We start from the raw sequence: 23,665 nt of genomic DNA, 5'->3' as shown, positions 1-23,665 counted from the left end.
GGTCTCTGACTTCTCTAGATACCAACGTCCTGGTGGCAGAGAGAGAGATAACAGGGAGGCAGTCCACTAGGATAGAAAGGATTTAGCTAAGAGTGAGGTCTCTCCTCTCTGGAAAACCACAGTCCCTGTTGGATGACCATGCGTATGGCCGGGAGGCATGCCATCCACAAAGAAAGCATAGTTCCGCATCACCCACAAAGAGGATAGTCACCTCTAAGCCTCGTTGGTCCCTGGGACAAAGCTGTGGGTACAACCAGATCCACTTCTATGATCTACACTTAGTCAGTTCACCTGGTGCCTAGACGCGGGGAAGAATTCCCGTGGCTCCCTGCAGAGCTCCAAGGGGCTGGGGCTGCTAGCCTAACCTGGGGCTGGAAAACACCCTCCTCAGATTTCTTCAATCCCCTACTGCAAAAGAGATTCCCTGCAACCCCTAGCCCTGGGCACTGCAGCATGGGCCCTCCCCCCGCATTAGCTCTTAAGCTATGCAAATAGACATCGGAGGGAGCCCTGTTTAAAGTATTTAGACGAAATGAAAAAAGGCTTTCATCGGCACTAATGAGCCATTCAGGATGCCTCCCCAGTGGATTCTCTCCCGCTCCGCCTCCTGGCCCCTCTTAGGAATAGAAGTCCCACCCCTGAGTCCTAGCCTGGTAGTTCCCTGCTCTGTTTTCACAGCCACCCCGCCCCCATAAAGTCCAGTGGGTTAGGGGTACTACAGATGAGGCCCGTTGGTCCCAAACCTGGCAGGTCTGGTTCAGGGTGGAGCCCTTTCCACCTCCTGCTAAGTCTTATGGTCTTACAGATAGGTAAACTAAGGCTTAGGACCAGAAGGCTGGTGGGTGATGAAGCTGGAGGCCGTGCTGTCCCAGGCAATAGTGTGGCCTCAGCACTTCCTCTCAGCACCATCACATCTCTAGATCTTTCTAGACCACAAGGCCTTGGGTTCTAATTCCAAAACCGCTTCACTAATATGCCAACTGTCTCCCTAGCTGTGAAAGGAAGGCATTGACTTCTGGGAGGAGGACTCTCCTGACAGAGACACAGATTCTACCTGCCACCCCCAACCCCATTTTCTACAAAGGTAGGGTTGTCACTTCAAAGCCCAGCATAGGCAGGCCCCAGCCATGTCCAGGACTCATGTCTCAGAGGCAGAAGGCCTAAGATGCTTATGCCCAGTATGGGGAGAAACCCTCTGGTTCTGAGACAAGATCAGATGGACTCTCTCACCATAGGGTAGAACCAGTTCTCAGGCTGGAGGAGAGAGAATGACAACATGGGGGGCCCAGGAGAGCCTGGGGGATGTGGTGAGCAGGGCGTCCACTCCTCTAGGTTCTAAAGGTTAAGCTGGCCCAGCATTGGAAGAATGAGAATTTAATGGGATCCATTTATTATCCCATAAAAATTAATGAGTTTATTCTGGAGGTTTCCTGGCCCCTTTCAAGTTTTAATAGGGGATTAGTGAGGGCCTGGCTCTGCAGACCCCTATTATCCCAGAGTCTGAGGGAGCGAAGGGGGCCCGGTGTGTTAGAGAGTATGGGTGCCCCTGGCCTGAGTCAGTGCCTGTCACATAGTGGTCCAGCTATGCCTCTTAGAAGTTGGCAGGGCCTACTGTCTAATTCTAGAAGCTTCTGACTCCAGACTCACCCCCTATAGTATCCAGCCTTCCAGTAGGTTCAATGCTATGTGCCTGCCTGTACTGACAGGAAGACAACATCACCCTCGTACTATATATGAGGAAACTGAGGCCCAGAGATGGGATGTGGTTTTCTCCAGGTTATCTAAAAGCTATACACAAGCCAGAATGGACACACACTTCCTGTTGTGATGTAGGGCCAACAGCTGGGCTTGGTAACAACTGCTATCCACGCGTTCCTGCCTGTCCTCTCAGCATCCCATCAATCCAGGGACATTTGTGTCATTATCCCAAGAGACAGACATACTCTGGGAGCCCAGAGTGGTTAAGTAATTCATTCATAAGCACACAGAGACCTGGGATTAGAACCTACAGCTTAACTCTGTTGGCTGCTCTGGGCCTCCTATCTCCCCTCCAGTCTGGATGCTGTTATACTAGGGCATCTGTGTGGGAAATCCTGCAGCTTGTGGTGAAGGGGGAGGCTTGGTGGCATCCTGGAGGGGCAGCATTTTGAGGTGGGCACAGAAAATGAGATTTTCCTTGTCAGAATAGGTACCGGAATTCCCTAATACCCCGTTTGTTCATATAATTCACCTGCCTGCTGTGCTGTCTCTATCTACATTTTGTGTCAATACCTTCTTATACTTCCAGGTCCAGGTCTGGTCTCCTCTCCGGATGGCTATTCCTGCCTGGCTGTCCGATGACCTCCGGGGATACTTCCTGATGGGTTCTGAGCAGATGAATAGCCTACACTGTGGCAAAGATACAGCCTTAGGCTTCTCTCTCCCCACATACCTCTGTCCATGAAGGTTGGTTCCTGGTGCTGGGCTTAGTGAAGGGTCGTCTCAGGGCACAGTTCCTAAGCACAGGTCTGCTTGTCTGCACAATCAGGATTCACTTTGCTCCCCAAAGCCTGGCTCTCAGGCGGCATAGGTGGGCAGAGGTGGGTCCAGCAGGGAAAAGCTGGGCAGCTGCTCTCAGCAACTGGTGGGGAGTGTCTGCAGAAGCTAGCAGGTCCCTCATCCCTGTGACCAACCTTCCTATCACACTTTGTCACCATCCTCTTTCCTGCTCAGCCTCTGTTGGGCCAATAAAGTCCAGACTTTGAGTGTGAGCAGGAGCCAGACATGCTTTGATCCCAGCACTTGGGAAACAGAAGCAGGCGGATCTATGTGAGTTGGAGACCAGGCTGGTCTACAGAGCTAGTTCTAGCACAGCCAGGGACACACAAAGAAACCTGTCTTGAAAAACCTAACCAAACCAAACCACCACCGCCACCGTCACCACCAGCGCCACTGCCACCACCACCACCACCACCACCACTGAGCAAGGACACCATCTCCCAGCCAGAGTGGCTAGCCACCAGCCCTCCATTTCTTGTCCCCTCTGTGAGCGCCTCACACTTCCTTCATTTGCCCAGGAGGAAACAGTCCAGGTCTCCACAGTAAACCAGATGTAGGGCCGGGTTTAGAGTGTTGGCACTAGGAAGATGCCTGTCCCACCTGCTCCAAAGAGGGAGCCCTCTGGTGTCTATTATCCATGGCTATACCTCTGGGGACAGAGCACTTATTGCCTCCCAAGAGACCGGGAGCTCCTACAAACATCCTTTGATATCTCCAGGTTGGAGTCTTATTGCCAGGTGGAGGGAGCAGCAAGGGAAGTTGAGGCACAGACCAGGAGTCAGGTCACCCCATCATGGTCTTGCCCCTTATAGGTAAGGCCTGTTGCTGATGTTCAAGCTATTTCCCCAAACCAAGCCTGCACATCCTATCAATACAATGGAGACAGGTGTGTGGGTGCTGTCTGCTCTCACACACGAGGACACAGTGAGCCATAAGGAACTCAGTGTGTGGAAATATCCCAGAGTACTGTTTATCTCGTCTTTACAACACGCTCAGTGACATCACAAGTATTTTACCAGTGTCAGCTCACAGAATTCTATCAGACAGGAACTTTAGCACCCCACTGGACAGTTGATGGAACAGGCGCAGGGAAATCCAGTTCTCAGGGTTATCAGTTTCGCTTTGGTTGTCTGGCCTCAAGCAGTACTTTTTGCAATATTTTATTTTTTCAATAATGAAGATGTTCTAAAGATTTCTAAAATATGTATTTAAATTTTGTACATATCTGTTTGCCTATGTATAAATATGTGCACCTCCGTGATTTTAAGGCTCATAGAGGCCAGAAGAGGGCATCAGATCCCCTGAGACCGGGAATAATAGGCAATTGTTAGCTGTCATGCAGGTAATAGAAACCTATCTGGAGTCCTCTGTAAGAGCATCAAGTGCTGAACCGTCTCTTCAGCCCCAATAGATAGGTTTTATGTCTGTGTTCAGTATGATAGCCAGGGAGAGGGCATGTAGCTTAGAAGTAAAATGCTTTCTTCACATGCACAGGGTCTGGCTTTGAGCCCTAGCATTGCAAACCGTTGAAAACAAGGTAGCCATAGTCATGTGAGGCCATGGAGCATTCTAAATGGAGCTAGTAAGGATGAGGTAGTATATTCTAACTTAATTTCATGTTAGTGGCGACTCTGTACACTGAAAAAATGTAAGGTGGGTAGCCTGGCCTCCCTCCCAAACAATATTCACTACCTCTCAGGAGGAGGAACCTTAGGTGAGGGTCCTGAGAGAGTTAGTATCGGAGAGGCCAAAGAACTAAGGTAAGATGATAAAAAACCCAAAGACTTCTTTAAGGCTTTCACGAAGGCTGCTGGAGGGCTGGGCCTGCTACCCCTCATTTCTCTAATGATATTTGCTTCCTAGCTGTGGCCAAGTATTCTGTAGGTTATTTATTGGGTGCCTTAAAAATTTTTATTTGCTTTATTTTATACATATGAGTATTTTGTCTGCATGCATGTATGTGTACCATCTGCCTGCCTAGTGTTCTCATTGTCAGGAGGAGGGCATCAGATTCCCTATGACTAGAGTGACAGATGGTTATGAGTCACCATGTGGGTGCTGGGGTCTGAACCTGAGTCCTCTGTAAGAGCATCGAGTGCACTCGGACACTGAGCCATCTCTCCGGCCCCAGGTTGCTAGGTACTCGGTGGGCAGTTGTGAGGGCTGGAGCAGAGGCAGTTTAAGAGGATTCTGACTTTATGGAAGGAACATTTGGCCTCCTGTGGTCCAACCAAGCTGGGCTCAGGAATGAGGTATGTGTCTCGTGGGAACACCTAGTCTGCTTTTCCTTCCTTCCCCACTGACCAGTGAGCAGCAGAGGGCAGAGCACCTTGGAGCAGTCCTGGAACAGCAGCTGCTCAGCTGCAGGGCTAGGGCCCGGCAGTCATAGTCACCAAGCATCCCTGTGCCAGTCACAGACTTCCCTAAGAGCCATCTCCCCATCAGAACTGCCGGCTGCTCTTTGTGTTTGGAATTGGTATTTTACATTTTCCATGTGAAGACTTTGCGGCTGAGGGGTAATTCGGATGGACCATCCGACTTCTTCCGAAGGGAAAATGGCCATCAGGGATCAGCCGTTTTACAGCTTGGGATCAACGTTGCTACTGCCCTGGTGGCTGCTTTGTTGTTGGTATATGTGCATGAGGAATAGACATATGCCCATCTGGTAGCATTGGTGTGTGTGTGTGTGTGTGAGTGAGAGAGAGAAAGAGAGTGTGTGTGTGAGAGAGAATGTGTGTTGTGTGTGTGTGTGGTGTATGTGTGTGTGTGTGAGAGAGAGAGAGTTGTGTGTGTGTGGCGTATGTGTGTGTGTTAGAGAGAGTATGTGTATGTGTGTGTGTAGTGTGTGTGTATGTATGTATGCATGTATGTATGTGTGTGTATGTGCATGAATATGTGTGTGCGTGGTATGTTATATATGTATGTATGTATGTATGTATATGTATGTGTGTAAGTACAAATACATACACAGGCCACTAGTCATTTCTATCTGTCCTTGTTTATGAATAATACACCCTAGAACCTTAAGCCCCAAAGACCCTAGGACACAGCAGAAGGTGATACTGTTCCCACAACGGCTGCTATGGCCCCTTATTTTACTACCCCCTCCTTGGACCCTAGTTTGACCTTTCCCAGAGCTGTTTGTCTTATAGCCCCCCAGGCCAGGCGCTGAGGAGGTAGGGAGGGGGAGGCAACACTGCTCTGGGCTGCAGCCAGGCTAGGCCTTTTCACTCCACTGTCCCTTCCCTCCTGTAAGGCTGTGCTCAGGGGCCCAGGGTGGAAGGAGCTCCCTGCTCACTGCCACATTCTCAGGCTTTCCAATTTAAAATCTAATATGGTCTCGCCACTGCAGAGCTGGGGGCTGGAGAGGTGATTAATGAGGCCTCTGCTACAGCGTCACCTGCTGCGTTCTACACCTTCCCCTGCGGCCTTGGGTTTCCCCCTCCTGTCTGCCTGCTGGCCCTGGGGACCTGGAGGCCAGAGCCCTGCCTGCCCGTTAGTGATTCCTGGGGCCGGGGCCTTAGAGCGCTGCCCTGAGAAGTAGGGGCTGCTGAATTGGCTCCCCCCCCCTACCCCCACAGGACAGAAGCAGTGGGAGGAGCCCCCCTCTTTTTACCCTTGCCAGTCTAATCTATCCTTCACCTTGACTGGGCTGCAGCTAACAAGGCAGGGTCTAGGTAGCAACTGAGACTGGGGTTCCTTTACTCATGCCCAGGGTTCTATTCATCAGCTCCTCCATCCATCTGCTACTCTAAGCCCCCTTTTCTACCTAGGATGTTAGGCAGGAGACAGAGGAGCAAGCTATCTGCGGGTCCCAAGGCAGAGGTAAGAGCAGAGGGGCAGAAAGGCATGGCCCTGAGCTGGGTGAGCAAGTCAACAGCCCTCCTGAGCCAGTCCAGTCATTACCAAACCATCAGCAGCAAAGACCGTATTTCTCTGAATGGCAAACCTTGGAAATGTCAGCTGAGACAGGAAGTCTGCAGAGCCAGAAACCCTGTGTTCTCCGTGGAGCCAAGAGCTGAACCATCTCAGCCAGTCCAGAGGCAGAGCTCGGAAACAGGGGGATGACCAAGAGAGAAACAACCATGGCCCCCACTCCCCGACTCTAGACATTAACCCTAGATAACCCCTCACAGCCACAAGCACAGCAAGCAGAGCTACAAGGTTGCAGGGCTGGAGAGCAGCTACCTTCCTAGGTCCCAGCCCAGCATCTCTGGGCTGCTGCCCCAGCCCCAACCCCAGTGTTCAGACAGCGGCCCCTGAGGTCATTCCCAGCTCTTTTGTTCACCTCTGGGAACTTGGCTCCGATGTCCAAGAGTCCTTGGTCCTAATGAAGGGACTTATCTCATGCATAAGGATCAAAGTCACCTCCCTACCCCAGTCACCTTTGCTCTCTGATGCTTCTGTCTGCTGCATCTGGGAAATGCCTATTCAGGAACTGCGTTTGAGGAAGAAGCTCTGCTCATGGAACTCTGGGATACCCTGGTTCTCAACGCTCTAGCATTGGGCTCTAGGTACTTCTTTCATTGGCAGTCACTAGAGTCTCTGCTCTTAGCTGTTGGGGGCCTTATCAAAGCCTTGGCTCCAGGATAGCTCTACCTCTACCACACTGATGGGGTGTAGCTTTGAGCTTGACCTACCCTCTCTGGGCCTGTCTGTTTTTTCTTAGCACTTGGTTCTTGGTTTCTTAACAAGTCCTTAACAAGTCTTTCGGTGGGAGGAGGCAGTTACAACTTCTTTATTATTGGTGCTCAACTCTAGGCATTGAAAGAGCCTCCTGGTGGGCACAGTGGGGGATTATACTCTATTATTTGTCACCTGTATGCGCCAAAGCCCATTTCCTTATATCTAACTCTTGGTCCACATTTGCTGAACATTGGGCATGAGAATACACACACACACACACACACACACACACACACACACACATATATGCATATGCATGTTTTCTATGTGTACATGTTATGAGCATGCATGCTTGTGTGTGTGCAAAGGTGTGTGCATGCATGGGGGGGGCCTCAGGTGGGGTTAGAGGACCCTGAGAGCTCTCCTGAGCACCTGCTGTCTTCTGGCTCTGGGTCACCCTTTGCTTCTTGCACTATCTGATGACTCCAATCCTACAGGTGAGAAAGCTTGGTAAGGGAGCTGACCCGTGGGAGACAGTGTAGCTGAGAGGCAGACCTAGGGGTCTGAGGTAAAGGCAGAGGACAGATGCAGGGACAAAAGGGCCCTGAGAGCAAAGACAGGCTGTACCCAGAAGTAGGCTTCTCTCTGAGGGGGCTGGGGCTGCCTTTCTTTTTGGTCCATTGGTCCAAAAAGCACTTTTCTCTGTGCTCTCCCAGCTGAGACTAGTTTCCAGGGCCAATGGAAATAGCAATGGGGGTGAGTGCTTCTTCCTTCTGGGTCTGGAGATAATGACTTGATAGTGTGGCCTTTGGGTAGCCTTGAGCCTCAGCGTGGGTCTGAACCCCCTCTAGGAAGTGCAAAGATGATATCAGAGGCCCTTGGATAGCTTCACCAGCATTCTCCCTTCTCTCAGCCTCTTGACCCTTCAGCATCCCTTCAGCCCTCCCAGCTCCTGCAGGGGCTGTCAGCAGATCTACCTTACTTCCAAATGACCTAGGGAAGAGTCCCTGGAGTGTTAAGCTCTGCCTTTGGGGACTTGGTGAGGTGAGGGAGCAGAAGTAGCCCAGGCTCTTCCTTCAGCAGGTAGGGATCTTTACTTGCCTCGTGCCACCTACACACTAGCCCAGGCTATCTTTGTCACTATGTTTTTGTGCAACTGAGGGAAGGGATCTCAACTTCTGAGCATCCCAGACTGTGGACTCTCTCTCCAGGCTTGCCCTGTTCCTCCACTTCCACAGAAATCTTCAGCAGGAGAGAGGAGAGGCACGGAGTTGCTAAAAATAGCAGCATCTCTGATCTTCCTTGAGGGGTCAGTGGAGCCCAAGATTGGGGTAAAGAGAATGAAGTGGGCTGTTGGGAGTGGGGACAGCAGCCTGAGCTGAGGCCTGATGTGTTTATTCCATTGGCCACTGCCCCAGAATACACAGAGGGCCCTGACACCCAGGGTTGGATGGACAAGCCAGGCAAGCACGCACAGCCAAAGCTACCTGCATGTCTAGGCTGCTTTCTCCCCAGAATCTTAAAGTTGCTATGCAGACTCAACCCCAACCCCTCACACCCACCTCCTAATCTCATTTTTGCTTTGACCTCCAAGGTCTCTTCTGAGCTGGATGGAGGGACACCTTGAATTGAGAGAGCTAAACTTTCTTCCCCTGTCTTTTTCCTGTTTCTGTTGCTTGAAGCCCAGGACAGGAAAGACCAAGGGAGTGTCAGAGTCAGTATGAGATACAGCAGGGCTAAGACTTCAGACACCAGCCCACATTCAGAGGCCTCATGAGCACCACCCAGACCTGAGGATCAGGCACAGAGGGATGGTGAGAAAGAAGACTAGACTAAGCAGTGTAGAATAGGGCTCTGCTACAGGACAGGTTCTGAGTGGGCCATGCAGGAGGAAAGAGAAAGCAGTCAGGTAAATAAAAAAATAAAAGTGCCTGCACATTACTTTTCATGCCTCACTGGAGACCTCCTTCACACTTGTGGCTGGAAATATCAGGGGTACTTTGATCCCCAAATTGTGACTTTCCTCCAGTTTCTTTAGCCATCCACAAACTAAGGTGTCCTGATAGGAGGGAGACTGCCAGCTGTTGGGCCAGATGTTTCAAATCACCAGCATCTCCTGTCTGGATATAAATAATTTGTACGACTATGTCGGCAGAGCAGTGTGCCAGGTGAAGACCCTTAAAAGTCCATGAACCCAGGCTGTCTCTCTGCTGCTTGGTCTCATGTTGCAGACCTTGAGCTAATGCTCACCCCTGACTTGAGAGCTCAGCCCTGGCCTGGCTTCTTAGTTCATCAGGTCCAGGCCCTCCAGTAACTGCCCAACAAAGTGGCTGCCCCTCTTGGTGCCCTGCATCTCTCCAGCTATTGGGGGACCCTCTCCTCAAATAGAAATTCTAGCCTTTTCCTAGTCTTTACCCTCACTGATTTCCTTCGATTTTCTATGTTGTCTACAAAAGAGGTGGGAGAGAATCTGGTGCCATTTATTCCCACTGGCACAGGGAGGTGACAAGATTCACCCAAGGTCACATAGACATCAAGAGCCAGCACAGGGTAAACTGAGGGGTGGGGTGGGGTGGGGGGAGGTGTTTCCTGGCTTTTTGACTAGTTCTGTGCTGTTGGAATTTTTCCTGATATGCAGTCTCCCCGCACGGCTTGATTCCTCTCTCCCTAGGCTCCAGAGACTCCCCAGGCACCTGCTGGCTTGTGGGACCCTGGCCAGACACTCAGCAGGTGGCTGCTTGGGGGGACAAAGAAGCTGGTGATCGCTGGCTGCAGAGCTGGGAGGGAGGAGGGGGCAGGAAGAGGCCGAGAGGGGAAGCAGTGTAGATGAATCTGGGCTGAGGATGGAGAGAGCAGGAGGAAAACAGCCTGTAGATAAGATGTAGGGATGCTCAATCGCTTAGGGTTTTCCTACCGAGTGTCTCTAAATCCTGCCTGATGGGAAGGAGGGGCTTGATTGTGAAGAGAAAAGCCTTTGGGGAGGGGCTAAAAGTGTGAAGGGGCCTCTGAGGGACATCATGAGGTTACTACCAGGGTATGACAATTCTGGTTAAGTCCTTGGGGACACACTTTGTGGGTAGATAACCTCAACTTGGATTATACAATGTATTTGGTTTGGCGACAAGCAGGAGGTGACAACCCTGTACCATATTTGCATGTGGAAAGTTACAGGGAGACCCAGACCCAGTAGAGATGGGAAAGTTTCATCATGGCCTGGCCTGGGGACTTCAGAGACTTTCTGGGCCTTCACAGAATGAGACAGTGGTTTCCTGCTACAGGTGAGAAACTGAGGCACAGAAGTATGCCAAGATCCTGATCAGGAGTCATCTGTCCCTGCAGTCCAGGGTAGATGGATCCTGTAGGTGTCACTTGGTTGTATCTAGCCCATTTAATTACTACTAGAAGAGGAAAAAATACCCAAACAAAACAAAACAAACAAAACAAAACCAACAACAACAATAACAAAAACCCAAACCCAAAACAAAACCAACAAAAACCAGAAGTCTCTAGTCTACGTAGAGGTAGCTAGAGATGATCTTAGTTATTAAGGATGCAGCTTGTCTCTAAGTTTCTTAAGGTCAGGGCTTGCGTTATAGTCCGGTTTCTGATAGGTGATGAATAGAGGGATCGTTGAACGGAGGACGAGTAAGTGAGTTAATGGCTGAGTACTTAATGGGTTGCATTTGCTGGGTAATCAGGAAAGGGAAGGCAGGAGAATGGAAACAGACAGGACAGACTGGCATTCTGTGAAGGCAGGACCAGCTTCAGCACGACGGGGTCTAGGTTTTATCAAGCATCCTCACCGCATCTCCTCTCCTCCCGGGCTTACTCAGTCTCTGCTCATCTCCTGGCAGAGCCCCTTGTTCCTGCTGGGCTCAGCCAGGACCTCCCACCTCACCCCTTCTCTCCCTGCCAGACACCCTGCCAGCAAGGCTGCAGGCTCTGCAGCCAGAGCCTGGGATTGTTGTTGGAGACCTGGCAGGTTTGTTTGCTCCGGAGCCCTCTGAGAAATCTCAACAATCAATGGCCAACAACACTCTGCCTGCAGCTGCAGCATCGATCTTCTTCTCTTCCAAGGGCTGGTGGCTGGGGGGGACCGCAGGTAGGTAGTTGGATGGGAGCTGGGGAAGGCTTAGGGCTTCCATCTGGGGACTGGGCCTCAATGGAGGCTGGAGGTAGGACCGATTGTCTCATTTATCAAGACCCACAAAGGGCAGAGGTCACCTAAGGCAGCTGACCTTTGCGTTGAGGTGTTTCAGCCCTTTGCCATTAAGGATAGAGTATGATAAAATGTCTCTGTAACTTGCCACAGTAAAGATTGAGAATAGGCATCACTGGAAAGCAACTGTCAAGGCCAGAAATGTGATAGAAGAAAGTTATGGACTATCTACATCTTGAGTCTGTCAGACAATATGAGCTTGAACTTGGTCTATGAAAGGCAGGTAATAGCTTGTACTTCATGGAAATGATATGAGGGGCAGCGAGGGAATGTATTCAAAGCACTTAGGGAGCCTGGCATGTATTTGGTCCTCATAAACATTTGCTGTTATTGCTGCTGTTTATATTATTTGAATAGTGGTGTTCTGGGTTTCCATTTGCCTAGACTACCTCTCTTCCTAGGCTGGAGGAGACACAGCGCTGGCCGATACAAGACTTTGCAAAATGGGCAGGCCTTTGGGGTACCCTTTCTGTTCTCTAGCTAGACAGCCCAGGGTAAGTGACTTGATCTCTCCTAAACTTGTTTTTCCCATCTGTAAAGTGGGGGTAGAAACCTCTTACTGTAAGCATTAAATAGAAAAGGCTTGATCAGTGAAGCTTTGGTCCCTGTGGCTAAGGGTGTTCTCTGGGCTCGTCCACACATCTCAAACCATGTTTGTGCAATGAGCAAATGAATGGTGGACTGGTTGGATGTCAGTACCCATCCCAACACCTGCTTTTTGTAGGAGTGAGAAAGGTTCATGAATCTGTATTACCATCTAGATTTCTCTTAGGCCTCCGCTACTCCATTCAAGGGCATATCTGATCTCAGAGCTCCACATTAGTCTCCACATTAGGCTGTGTGGTGGTTTCTGAAGCCTGAATGGTTGAGTGCACTCTGCAGCCTCAGTCCTCAAGTTCACACAAGGCTTCCTTCTCAGCCAGATACGAACTGTGGGAGGGGATTTGAGAGGCTGGGCCCCTGTGCTCTCCTGTGCTGATTTCTACCCGTGCAATTCTTACAGCTTTCTTAACATGCATTTGGTGTGTGCCACGTGCTAGGTAGGCCCTGAGCCGCTGGGGACACAAGTCGTGGTGGCACTAAGGGATGACTGAGGAAAAGCTTTACCGAATTAAGATCGGCCATTGGCCCCGCCCCCAAACCACCTAAGGCTGATGGCATGACAGCTTAATTTGTAGAAGGGAAAAAAAATCTAAGTAAAGGCTGTAATTTACAGGCAGAATAATTGGCCAACTGTTAGGAAAGGGGAAAAAAATTCCCAACATACAATCTATGTAAAAATAGTGTACTTGCTACGCAAACTCAGCTTCTAGACGCAGTCCCAGCTGCCCCGGGCCAATCATTCCGTTCTAACTGGCAGCTGACCCGAAGTTTCTCCTAAAGAGGCTTCTGGGAGTTGCCCAAGATACTCGGGGTGAGCAAGGTAGGCTCACTGTTCTCTTTCCTGAGTTGTTGGTACGAGAAGGAGCTTCAAACAACCAGGCAAGGGCTCCTGATCCAACAGTCCGGGGACCAGATGGGACACCAAACAGACAATGGGAGCATGGACAAGTCCTCTGACCCAGGCTGGAGGACAGACCATAGAGCAGATGCCTCCTGCCAATTACTGAACTGCCAGTCAAACCAGACTCAAAGGCACGAAGTAGACTAGCCAGGCTGGCCGAGGGGAAGAAAAACAAAACAAAACAAAACAAAACAAAACAAAACAAAACAAAACAAAAAACAGGTAGAAGGAACATCAAGAGTCCAAAAGCTGCTGAGAACTGGGCTTGTCTGAAAAATTGATGCCGAGACAAGACTCCTTTGACCTGGCTGGATTAGTCATCTTTCTGGAATGATGTTGCTTCCTGTTGGAACTGGCCTTGGAGACCCCCTAACACCTGCTTTTCACCTCTTGGCTGTGGACTGGGGTTGGCAGCTTTTCCTCTTCTAGGTGACTCTTATTTATAGAGCTTAGCCCCTCACAGGTGAAAAGCCAGGCTTGGCGACCGACCGTGAATTCCATGCACCCTTACAACGATGGCTCCCGAGAGTGAGGTCTATTGTGAGCCAAGGACATAGTAAGTTGGGTTCTTCCCCATCTGGGCTGAGAGACTCCTTTACTGAAGTTACCCCCCCCCCCCGTCTATTGTTTTGTGTCTGACCGAGGGTGGAGGGTAGGATAATGAACCCTGAGAGCTCTGTCCAAGTAGGGTTACAAGATTCCTGAGCTGAGAGCCATCTGGTAGATGGGCTTGGCTCGAGTTAGGAGGGGTGGAGATAAGAAGGGCTGGAGGAGGCTGGAGGGCTTGGGACTGGATGAGAGAGAGGGTAAGGAGGCAGCCTTTCTGACAAGTCCCTCTGTTCGGGCAGACATGGGGAAGGGGGGTGGGGAGGATGGAAGCTCAGTTTCTAATTAAGCCCAATCTCATTGTCTTCTTGCTCCCCATTAGTGCCCCACAGGATCCCCAAGGCATTTTAAGCTGCCACCCTGCTGAGGCTGGGATGGCCGCCAGGACCTGCCAAGCTTGATTCGCTTAGGCCCATGAGGGGCCAAAAGCCAACTCTGCTTGGGCAGTCTCCTCAGAAACCCAGCAGGAGTTCCCTGTCTGCCAGGTCCACCTCTAGAGCTCTGAGTGGAATCCAAGCTATCTCCCATGAGCCCTTATCCCCAGCAAGAGCCCCGATCCTGAAGAACCAGGCTAGAAAGCAGGGTGTGGTAAAGCTTGGTTAGCAGCCCCCAGACTCCAGCAATAAGCCATCCGAAGCCTGCACCAACCAGAGCGCCACCCCAAAGCAGCAATTTGCATTTTAGGTTAAGTCAGTACTAGGTTAACCCTTGCAGCAGTAGGAATCCTGGAAGCCAAAGCCTTCCTCTTTTTTTCCTCCCACAGTTTCTGGCAGAATAAGCAACTGAGGCTTGCTGTTTCTGCCCCCCCCCGCCCCCATCTTCCTTTCTACCACACTCACAAGAGAGCTTAGAGAGATGGAGCCCTGGGTCCAAGGTCACATAACTATGGAGGCAGCTTCTATACCTGACGACCTAATCTCATCCCAGTGTTGGATGCTTTTACCTTTACAATCTCCCCAGGCCACATTCACACATGCAGAGTTTAATTAACTTTATTGATATTCAGAAATTAAGAGAATGACTAAAGGTAATTGCTCATTAAAAATCATTAAACTGACACAACAGGCCTAGGCAGACACAGCTCCTGTTGAACTGTCTTCTCCCCCACTGTGGCAAGACTTCCCTGGCACTTCCCATGGATTGGGAGGATGCCCCATAGTATGTAATGTCTGTCATACCTGGAACAGATTACATCTAAGCGGGCTGCAAAAGAACTAGGGGCTTGAGCCTGTGGGGCGGAGCACTATCCATCTATCTCTTTGGTTTTCAGAGCCTCTTCCTTCCCTGGACCACTGAAGGTTGGAGGTTTAGACTGTGGCTGACTGTGTCCCTCTTGTAAGCAGAGCTCTGAGGTCTCCCGGGCTGGGCTGCAGCAATGCATCCTCTGGCTAAAAGACTTGCAGCCAAAGGCCTTTACTCTGCAAATATCTCCTTTAATAAACTCTTCAGGAATCTCAGATAGCCAATTGAACTACCTCCAAAATGAGAGGGCTCAGAACCCTAACGATGAGCCTCCCATCTATGTTAAATAGGTGGGGCCTCCTAGTCACCCAGATCTGGGTCCAGGCTCTCTCACATGCCAGGCTAGCCACTGCTTCCAAATCCTCTCTTTCTACCTAGAAAACACATAGTAAGGCAAACTCCACCACACTGGAGAAGCCAATGAACCACAGGACACTGGCTGGGGACACAGACTTCTAGGGAGAGTGGGTAAATTCCTCCCAACTCGAACCTCAACACCTCCAATCTGGGCTGGACTCTCAGCCATACCAGCTTTCTTCTTGGAGACCTATGGTCTCTCTCCAGCTCTGCAAGGAGCTGGCTGGCAGAGACTACACCTCCACACTGGTGGCTTAACTGACGAATTGTCACCCAGCACTCAGAGCTCCTGAACTGCAGACATCCTGAGACCTGAGGAATCCAGATCACACACTCAGATAAGAACTTCCATTGCTAGGAAACAGACACAGACTGTTCCAGGAAAGGAGCTAGGATGTGGCCATACCCCACTCAGGTCCCAAATGCAGAGAGATATCCTTAGATTTCTGGCCCAGGAGATGGATCTCTCTTCATCCCTTCTTATCCCTGGAGTGGGCTTCTTTTTCCTCCCAGCAAGGCGAACATATAATTCCAAGTTTTCCTAGTCTTAGGAGGAGCCAGTGTGGGCAGCCAGGTGGGCTGGGCAAAGATGTGGTCTACTTGTGGGTAGAGCTAGAGATTCAAAGATGTTCTCCCTCTCCATCCCCCGGGACAGGAAAAGAGCGGCTTGGTACTATCCCAGCCCCAAGCAGCCCTGGTCTGGCTGTTCTGACCTCCAAACTCTCCGGCCTTGGAGGATGGAGCCCGAAGGTTACAATCCTCCCTCCCTCCCGCCTTGACAGCAGGCGCTAGGAACCATAACCATATGGCGAGGGACTTTGAGTCCCAAGTCAAAGTGCAGTTTCGCGGACCCCAGCAGGCGATTAGTAAAAGCGGAGAATGACCTAAGCATTTGAAGACTCCCGAGACCACTTGCTTCAGACCCTTCCTGCTTCCCATTCATCTTTCCTCCAAACTCCCTTGCTGCTAACTCCGAGGCCAAGCGTTTCTTGACCGAGATCAATGAAGTTAGGACTTGACTCGGCGTTCGGGGCTGGGGCAAACGGTGAGTTCCGCTAACTAGTCTGCGGCTCCAAGGTTGATAGAACCCGGCAGGAAGGCAGAGCCGAAGAGAAGCAGCGCTCCGTGCATGTGCGTGTGTGCATGTGTGTGTCTGTGTGCAAGAAAAGAATTTCAGGGAGGGCAGCCAGTCTCAGGACCTCAGTTGCTGCAACCCAGAGAAGAGCGAGGGGCTGGGCAGTGGGCTCTCAGGGTCCCCGGATATATTTCCCCAGAATTGTGTTCTAGGTTCCAATCCTGACTTGACAGCGTCAAGGCAGAAGTATAGGTGAGAGATGTCCCAGGCCCGGGTCCCGCCACCACCCGACCCAGTTCCTCTGCAGTGAGGATACGAGGGACCCAGAATAAGCGGCAAAGTCGAGCGAAGTTTGGAGACCAGCGGGGGAGGCAGAACGGCGGGCTGCTAGCTGGGCTGTCCGGACTCTGCACCCGCGACCTGCCGCCCCCCCGCAACGCGCCCGGGCGCCCCTAGACGCCTGGAGTGGAGCGAGGGAGCGCGCGGGAGAGCGCGTGTGTGCGGGGAGGGGGTGGCGTGATGAATTGCAGCAGAGAAATCCCATTAGATCCGGGGAGATGATTAAAGGCGAGGTCTCGGCCGGGCGCGAATGGCGGGAGCCGCGGCGGCTTCCCGCCCGTGGAGCCCGCGCCCCGCCCGGCTGGGTCGGCGCCGGGGACAGCGCAGCCGGCGGGACGCGGTGCTTGGAAGGAACAACAGGACGCACGGAGCAAGGCGCCGGGATGGTCTTGCTTTCCTAACCCTGGGAGTCCGCGCCCGCCCCCGTCCTGTGGCCGGACGCCCGGGTCCCTTACCGTGAGCCAGGAGCGCCAGCAGCGAGGGCAGGAGCAGCAGGGCTGCTGGGCGCATGGTGCTGCTTGCGGCCGCGCCCCGGGTCGGGGCCGCGGTAGGGGAACTGGGGACTGGGAGAGGCGTGGGCGCGGGGGGCAGAGCCGGTCCCGGGGAGAGCAGCGGGGCCGCCGCCGCCGCCGCCGCCAGCGCCTGACAGAATCAGCACCACGGCCAGCGCCTGGCGTCGGCGCCCGGGATCGCCGCGCGGGGCTGGGGGCGGGGGCGCAGGAGGAGCGGCTTACCGTAAAGTCTCAAGCAAAGGCGCAGAAGACCCAGCGGCAAAAGAACAGGCTTTCGAGCCCTGGGGAAAGGACTGCCCTGCTAATGTGGCACACAGCCCCCGCCTTCCCGAGCTGCCCACGCCCAGCCAAGCTTGCCACCCTCTCCCGGGTTAGTAGCTTACCAAGGTGTCAGGTTCTAATCGGATTCTCCATTAAAGAGAACACCCCCTCCTCACTTCTCTCTCCACCCCACCTTGGTACCTGACAGCTACAAGGGTGACCTGAAAAGATGCACATCAGTGAGGCAGCTGGTGAGGCCCGCCTGCCCTTGTGGCAGCTCCATCCTGGGCCGATAATGAAGACGGCTTTTGAACGTACAAAGGACAATAAATTATTACTTTGCGCTCAATAAATGCCAGGGCTCCAGGCAGCTGCATCAGCAGCAAACTGTGCTCACAGAAAAGCTTAATTATCCTGATATTATAGTTAAAAGCCAGTGGCACTTGTGTCCTGGGGAGACATTCTCCACTTGGTAGGGGGCAACCTGGGTCAAGCTGTGGGGTGCTGAAGGCAGCACCCTGGGTCCCCACATAGCCATGGGGTTCCAGACCTTGCTTCCTCTATTTCCTCTGTAGAACAAGAATAGCCACAGGAACACAGATCTTTTATGCCAGTACCAGCTCCGGTCTTGGAACTGACGGAGAAAATGGGATAAGCATGAATATCAGGGGTCTTTATGACTGTTTTAGTTTTAAATTTTCATTTTTTTTTTACCAGAACCTGGCACATGATCTCATACTTGATAGGGAGGGAGGGGTTCTACCACTGAGCCACACCTTCAGCCCACCAGGTATAGCTGATTGTTTCAGATGGAGAAAAACTTGAAGAAGGGGCAGTAAGAGTAGTTGGAATAGTCAATAGCACAGAAAAATAAGATTCCATGACTTTGTGACCTGAGGAGCCCCAGTAAGCCATGGGCCAATAACAGGCTAGCTGTGCAGAACTAGAGGCTATTATTCAGACCCAAGGGACATGGTTAGGCTTGTTACTGAATTTCAGTGGACTCAACAGGACACAAACACGTGGCTGATGTTAATATCTGTAGAGGAAGAAGGAGGCCCTCAAAGGGCAACTTAATGTTTAGTTCTTTCCATGTGAACATGGGTCAAACCCCAACAATTTGTCCACAGCACTTCCCCCATCTCATCCTGGAAGCAAGTGACTTCTGCCCTAAGTTTCATTCCTAGGAGAGTCTTTTGGTCCTTACAGTCTTCCAGCTTTGCTCCTTTGATGCTCTGTAGATCCTTTTGTGGGCCCTGGGGAGCCATCTTGCTTGCTGTAAAGAATCCCAGGCAGCAGGTGGCATGTGGAGTTATCTGGGGAAGATGCTGGGTGAGGATTTTGGACAGTTGTCTGGAGAATCGGAAGAGAAAGGAGAGTAGCAGAAGGAATGGCAGGTAGGGGAGCCTTTGAAGAAAAGATCAGAAATGAGGAGAAGCCAGGAGAGAGGAACGGAGGAAAGAGAGAACCAGAACTGCCCACAGAATGGGAGAACAGGCACAGAAGTCTGGAAACGGGTGAGTGCCATGAGGCTCTTCCTTTCTCACAGGCATTCCTGACATTTCTCACATCCCTGGGTCCTTCAGGACTACACAGCTCTGGGAAAAGGGGGTTGAGCCACAATGCAGGATGAACCTGATAATCTCAGGATTGTTCCTCCTGACTTAAAGGCTTCTGGAGGTCTCACCCGACTGTCTTGGAAGTAGGGCTCTGGATGAGCTGGGAACCTGCAATGTGGCCTTCCTGACTGCCTGGGATACAAGAGGGAGTCCATTGCAGACTACAATCCCAGGATACAACACTCTGTCCTGAGCCCAGGGAATGGATCTGAACTGCATGACTAGAGTAATAATACGGCTTGCTGTCATTCTTTACTGAAGATCTGGTGAACATGGCTTCTGTGGAATGGGTTCCCAGCAAGCTTGAGGCAGAGCCTGGACCAATCTAGGGAGCAGTAGAGTTTTTGGTAGACATCTTCCTAGACATCGGCATTGCCCATAATGGAGGGCAATAAAATGTCCAAGGGGACAGTCATCTCTATCAAGGCTTACAGTTAGAGTTTACTCAACTCATACACACAATTTGAAAAGTGGCACTGGCCAGTGAGATAGCTCAGTGGGTAAAAGGCACTTGCTGTCAAGCCTGGTAACTGGAGTTCTACTCCCTACGCTGCCTAAGGGGAGAATCAACTCCTGTAAGTTATTCTCTGGTTTCTGGACACACACACACACACACACACACACACACACACACACACACCAGCCTGTGGTAACCTGCACAGCCCCCTTTACTGTGTCTACCCAGCTCTTTACTCTCAGAAGGTCCTGATTTTCCTGTCTAATTTTTCACTACAGGTAGTTGCACGGCCTATGTGCCCTCTACTCAAACCTAGCCCAGGGACCAGTACATTCTAAATGTTCAATGAATACTGTAAAGTGGGGATTCCCAAAGCCTAAGGCAGGTCACAGATGCCATACGAAAGCTGAGTAAGAGGAAGATGGGGGGAGGTGAGGGGAGACTTTGCTTTAAAGTCGGTGAGGGCTTCAAACCATGCTGAATCAGCTTGTGTTTCAGCGAATGAAGGAGGGCAGGGTGGTGGTGTGGTTTATGTAGCCAACATCATCATGGAAACTGCCAGGGAGCTGTGGTCAGTAAGGAGACTGGTTCCACAAAGCAGAGTTGCCCCCCCCCCCGCCTCCCATCAACCCCGTAGAAAAGAGTGAGTAACACTGGAGTCATCTGTGGCTAGGCTGTAGGAGGTTCTTTGGTCATCTGAGTGGCAGGTTGTCCTTGGTGGTTACCTTGAAGGGGTTACTTCATTAAGAAGTAATTAAATAAATTAAATTTTATTTATTTATTTATTTATTTGTTTGTTTATTTATATGTAAGTACACTGTAGTTGTCTTCAGACACACCAGAAGAGGGCATCAGATCTCATTATGGATGGTTGTGAGCCACCATGTGGTTTTGGGGATTTGAACTCAGGACCTTCAGAAGAGCAGTCAGTGCTCTTAACTGCTGAGCCATCTCTCCAACCCCCCACTTTCCCGATTCTAAACAACTTGTCAACTCGTGGGATCCACAGGCATATAGGTGGCTTATTTTGAAGTCAGCTGGGATGACACTTGCTTTCTGAGCAAGAAGAGGAGGGAAAAGAAAACCCCAAACCAAGAAAGCCCAGATCTGCTCTTCTGCAAGACAGTTTTCAAATCAGAGCATCCAAAGGGGTTTGGGGTTTTACGGGAGCAGAGGAAAGGGCTGTCACTTCATCCCAGAGACGGTAGGGGCACAGCCACCATCATCTTTGAGCAAGTCTCCAGACTCAGTGGCTTCTGGTATGGCCATGGATATATCAGGCTTGATATCCTTGGCTATCCAAAGTCAGTCACCTCAGGGCTCTGGCTCTGAGCATTAGCTCCCACTCCAGGAATGGGACCAGATCTATGGCAAGAGCCTAGGGTGCACTGAGACAGCAGCAGAAAGCGGTTTGATGTGAACTACTTTCCATCCTCCAAACCAGGGCCTCCAGCCTGCCCACCACCTCCAGCAGAGGCCTTTGATCCTCTACAGCTCCATAAATGTTTAATGCCACTGGCTGGGCAGAAATGAGGCAGGTGCTGGAACACGCAGACTGGAGATAGGACTTGAGATCCATCCTGTTGGCAAAATCATTTGCACTTAGGAGCCCTGGGACAGGTGGGAGGAGCCCCTCCCCCGCCACGTGAAGGCAGAAGTCTCCGGGTTCAAGTTTGTGGCACTAATTAATGAAGCTCTTTGAAAACCATGATAGGGCTGAGACAAAAATGAAGAATCAGTTGAAGAAGCCCAACTCTCCCCCCCCCCCCCGCCTCGCCGCCAGCTCCCCACCTTTCCACCCCACCCCTATCCCCCTACCCAGTTTGATTGAAGGAAAAAGATAGAAAGTTAAATGACAATCAAATGCAAATACAGCTCAACAAACACCACAGCAATTACCAGGCTCAGGAAACACATGGCTTTTGCAGGCAGCAGGGGTTGGCAATTTGGAAGCAGGGGCCTGTGCAGAGGTGATGGGCATGGGGCTATTTTAATGGACAGTTAAATAGATGCAAAAACCTTGCATCTAGTTTGCATACGTGCTGATGAGTGGGGAAAGGAGACCCAGGGAGGTTATGCTACCTTCACAGCTGCCTGTGGCTTGTTTTAGATGGGAAGGGGCCCTGAGTGCTTGGGAGGCAAAGCCAATTTGAGTGCCTGGCCAGTCTCTTTGGTCCTACGCACAGGCTGGTACTGAAGTATGAGGATTGAAGTGGAAGCGAGCCCATGGGGTCCTCCATGAAAGGGCTCCAGGCACTGGCCTTCCAACAGCCCAGAGGCTCTGGTAAGAGTGGCCTTCTCTTCAATATTTGCATAATGCTTTGCATCTCATTTGAATGCTATTAATTTGGTGTCAGGCTAGGTTGGCACGGTGTAAGAAAGAGAACAGCTGGCCTTCTCCCTCCCCTCTGTACCCCAGGGCTTACTCTTCTCATAGCCCTCCCCAACCTTGGAGACAGAGGCCTTCACTCCCCGCCTCCATAGTCCCTGACACACACAGAAAGTCTTTTAGGCAAACCAGCTCCTAAAAGCCAAGACCACCTGGATATTGTGGCCAGTCGAAGAGTTATGCTGAAGGAAAAGAAATGGTCCCCAAGGGCACCCTTGCCAGACCCAAAGACACCGTGGGAGGATGGTGGGGGCCTTTGTCTCCCCAAGCGATCAAGGCAGCTTGGCTTGGAAAGGGTCCAAAGATAATAAACCAGGAGAGGGGGGAACAAAGACAGGTGATAATCCCGGAGAAATATGGAAGGCTCTAGAAATAAAATCCTCTGAACTCAGTAGTCCTAGTGCTTGAACTGACATAAAACGTGTCTGCCAGAGGCATTGGGTTTACGGTGCTGCTCAGGGGCTGGGGACTCAGGACCAGGTTGATGATCATGTCTTGAGGAAATGGGTCACCTGGTAAGCTAAGCTCCGTGGAAGGATGCAGAGGCCTCAGGGTTACCATTTAGATACCCTTGGTCAATAGGCACCAGGGATTCCATGGTGACCTAGAGAGGGTGACAGGAGAGGCTTGGCAGTTGGCTGAAATAACCTCTCAAACATCTGAGTTCTGAGATAGGGATGTGGCTCAGTTGGTAGAGTGCCTGCCCAGCATGCATGAATCCCTGGGTTCAATGCCCAGCACTCTACACACTGGGCATGATGATGCATGTCTCTAATCCCAGTCAGCCCTCAGATGGTGGAGGCGGGAGGATTAGAAGTTCAAGGTCACCCTCAACTATAGCTTGGGTTCAGTTTGAGTTGTATGTGACCCTGTCTCAAAGCATCCTCCTTGCTACACATTTGAGTTCTTTCTCTGGGGAAGGGAGCACAGCTTATGATATGCCCCTGCATACAGAAATGATAGGGCCAGTGCCAATCGCTTCTGCTGACACCAGGCAGGAAAGGGTTGGTGTGAACCACATCCCAGCCAGGGTGATCTGACACCTGACCTCACACCACTGTCTCTGATAGCTGCCCAGCCTGGGCCAGGGTGAAGGCAAAAGAGTGTTTGTTCTTCTTGTGCCTGAGGCAAGACTGGGGGGGGGGCTGGCTTGAAAAAATGTGAGAGAGTAATCATGTCTCCCCTTCTGAGCAAGCCCTGGGATGAAGCTTTGCAACTGCAAAAGGCATGGTCTCGTAGCTGATTCACAGTTTGCAGAAAGACCTGAAGTATTTCCTTTTTAAAAAAGATTGCCACATGCATTGAAAGCAAATTTACAATAGATCTGTCTCTTCTCCATTTAAAGGAAGTCAGGCCCTGAGTTCAGTGGATTTTTTTTCTTCTTCTTTACCTTTAAAAATAATAATAGCACCATTTATCATTTGCTGTTTGAGGGCATTAAGCCAGGGATTTGACGACATCTTCACAACAATCCTATGAGGCAGGTACAAAGCTGTCATTGTCTCCATTGTACAGATAGGGACATTGAGGCCCCAGGAGGCTTGGTGATTCACAGCCACTTAATGTTATAGTTGTGCTATATTGCAAAAAGAGGGAAGAAAGGCACATGTCACGGGGCCTTAGTGGAGCAGGTGGCAGAAGGATCATAGGTTTCCTGGGCCTGGGCCTCTCTGCCCAGAGTTCACCTGCAGGGGCCTGGGCCTAGAGGGTCACCTAGGAGCAGGGTCAGGAGAGTAGCTGCTTGGAGCAGGTAGGGACAGTTGGCTCTCTAATCTATCCAGTAGATATTCAATTAAATGGCCAGCACTTAGCTCAGATCCAAATCAGACTTCAAATGTTCCATACCCTCAGAGACAGTCCCCAGAAGCAGGTGGCTGAATACAAAACTGGAGATGTGGCTGTGTGGCCTCTAGGTTCCCAT

At 51.1% G+C, this 23,665-nt stretch overlaps 1 protein-coding gene across 2 annotated transcripts in view; it reads right to left on the bottom strand.

Annotated features, from left to right (window-relative positions):
• Window positions 1-17,240, bottom strand: part of Sez6 (seizure related 6 homolog) — a 48,164-nt gene extending 30,924 nt beyond the window's left edge. Inside the window, exon 1 of one of the 2 annotated variants that reach the window (XM_021176451.1) lies at window positions 16,962-17,240. In XM_021176451.1, the coding sequence (XP_021032110.1) occupies window positions 16,962-17,016 (55 nt within the window). In that variant the 5' untranslated portion in view covers window positions 17,017-17,240. The remainder of the gene's footprint in view (window positions 1-16,961) is intronic. The other variant, XM_029483331.1, reaches the window with a different exon arrangement.
• Window positions 17,241-23,665: the final 6,425 nt, after the last annotated feature.

Source organism: Mus caroli, chromosome 11 (assembly GCF_900094665.2).
Source record: "Mus caroli chromosome 11, CAROLI_EIJ_v1.1, whole genome shotgun sequence".
Lineage (NCBI taxonomy): Eukaryota > Metazoa > Chordata > Mammalia > Rodentia > Muridae > Mus > Mus caroli.
Note: the sequence above shows the minus strand (reverse complement) of the source record. Positions and strands in the feature narration are given on the sequence as shown.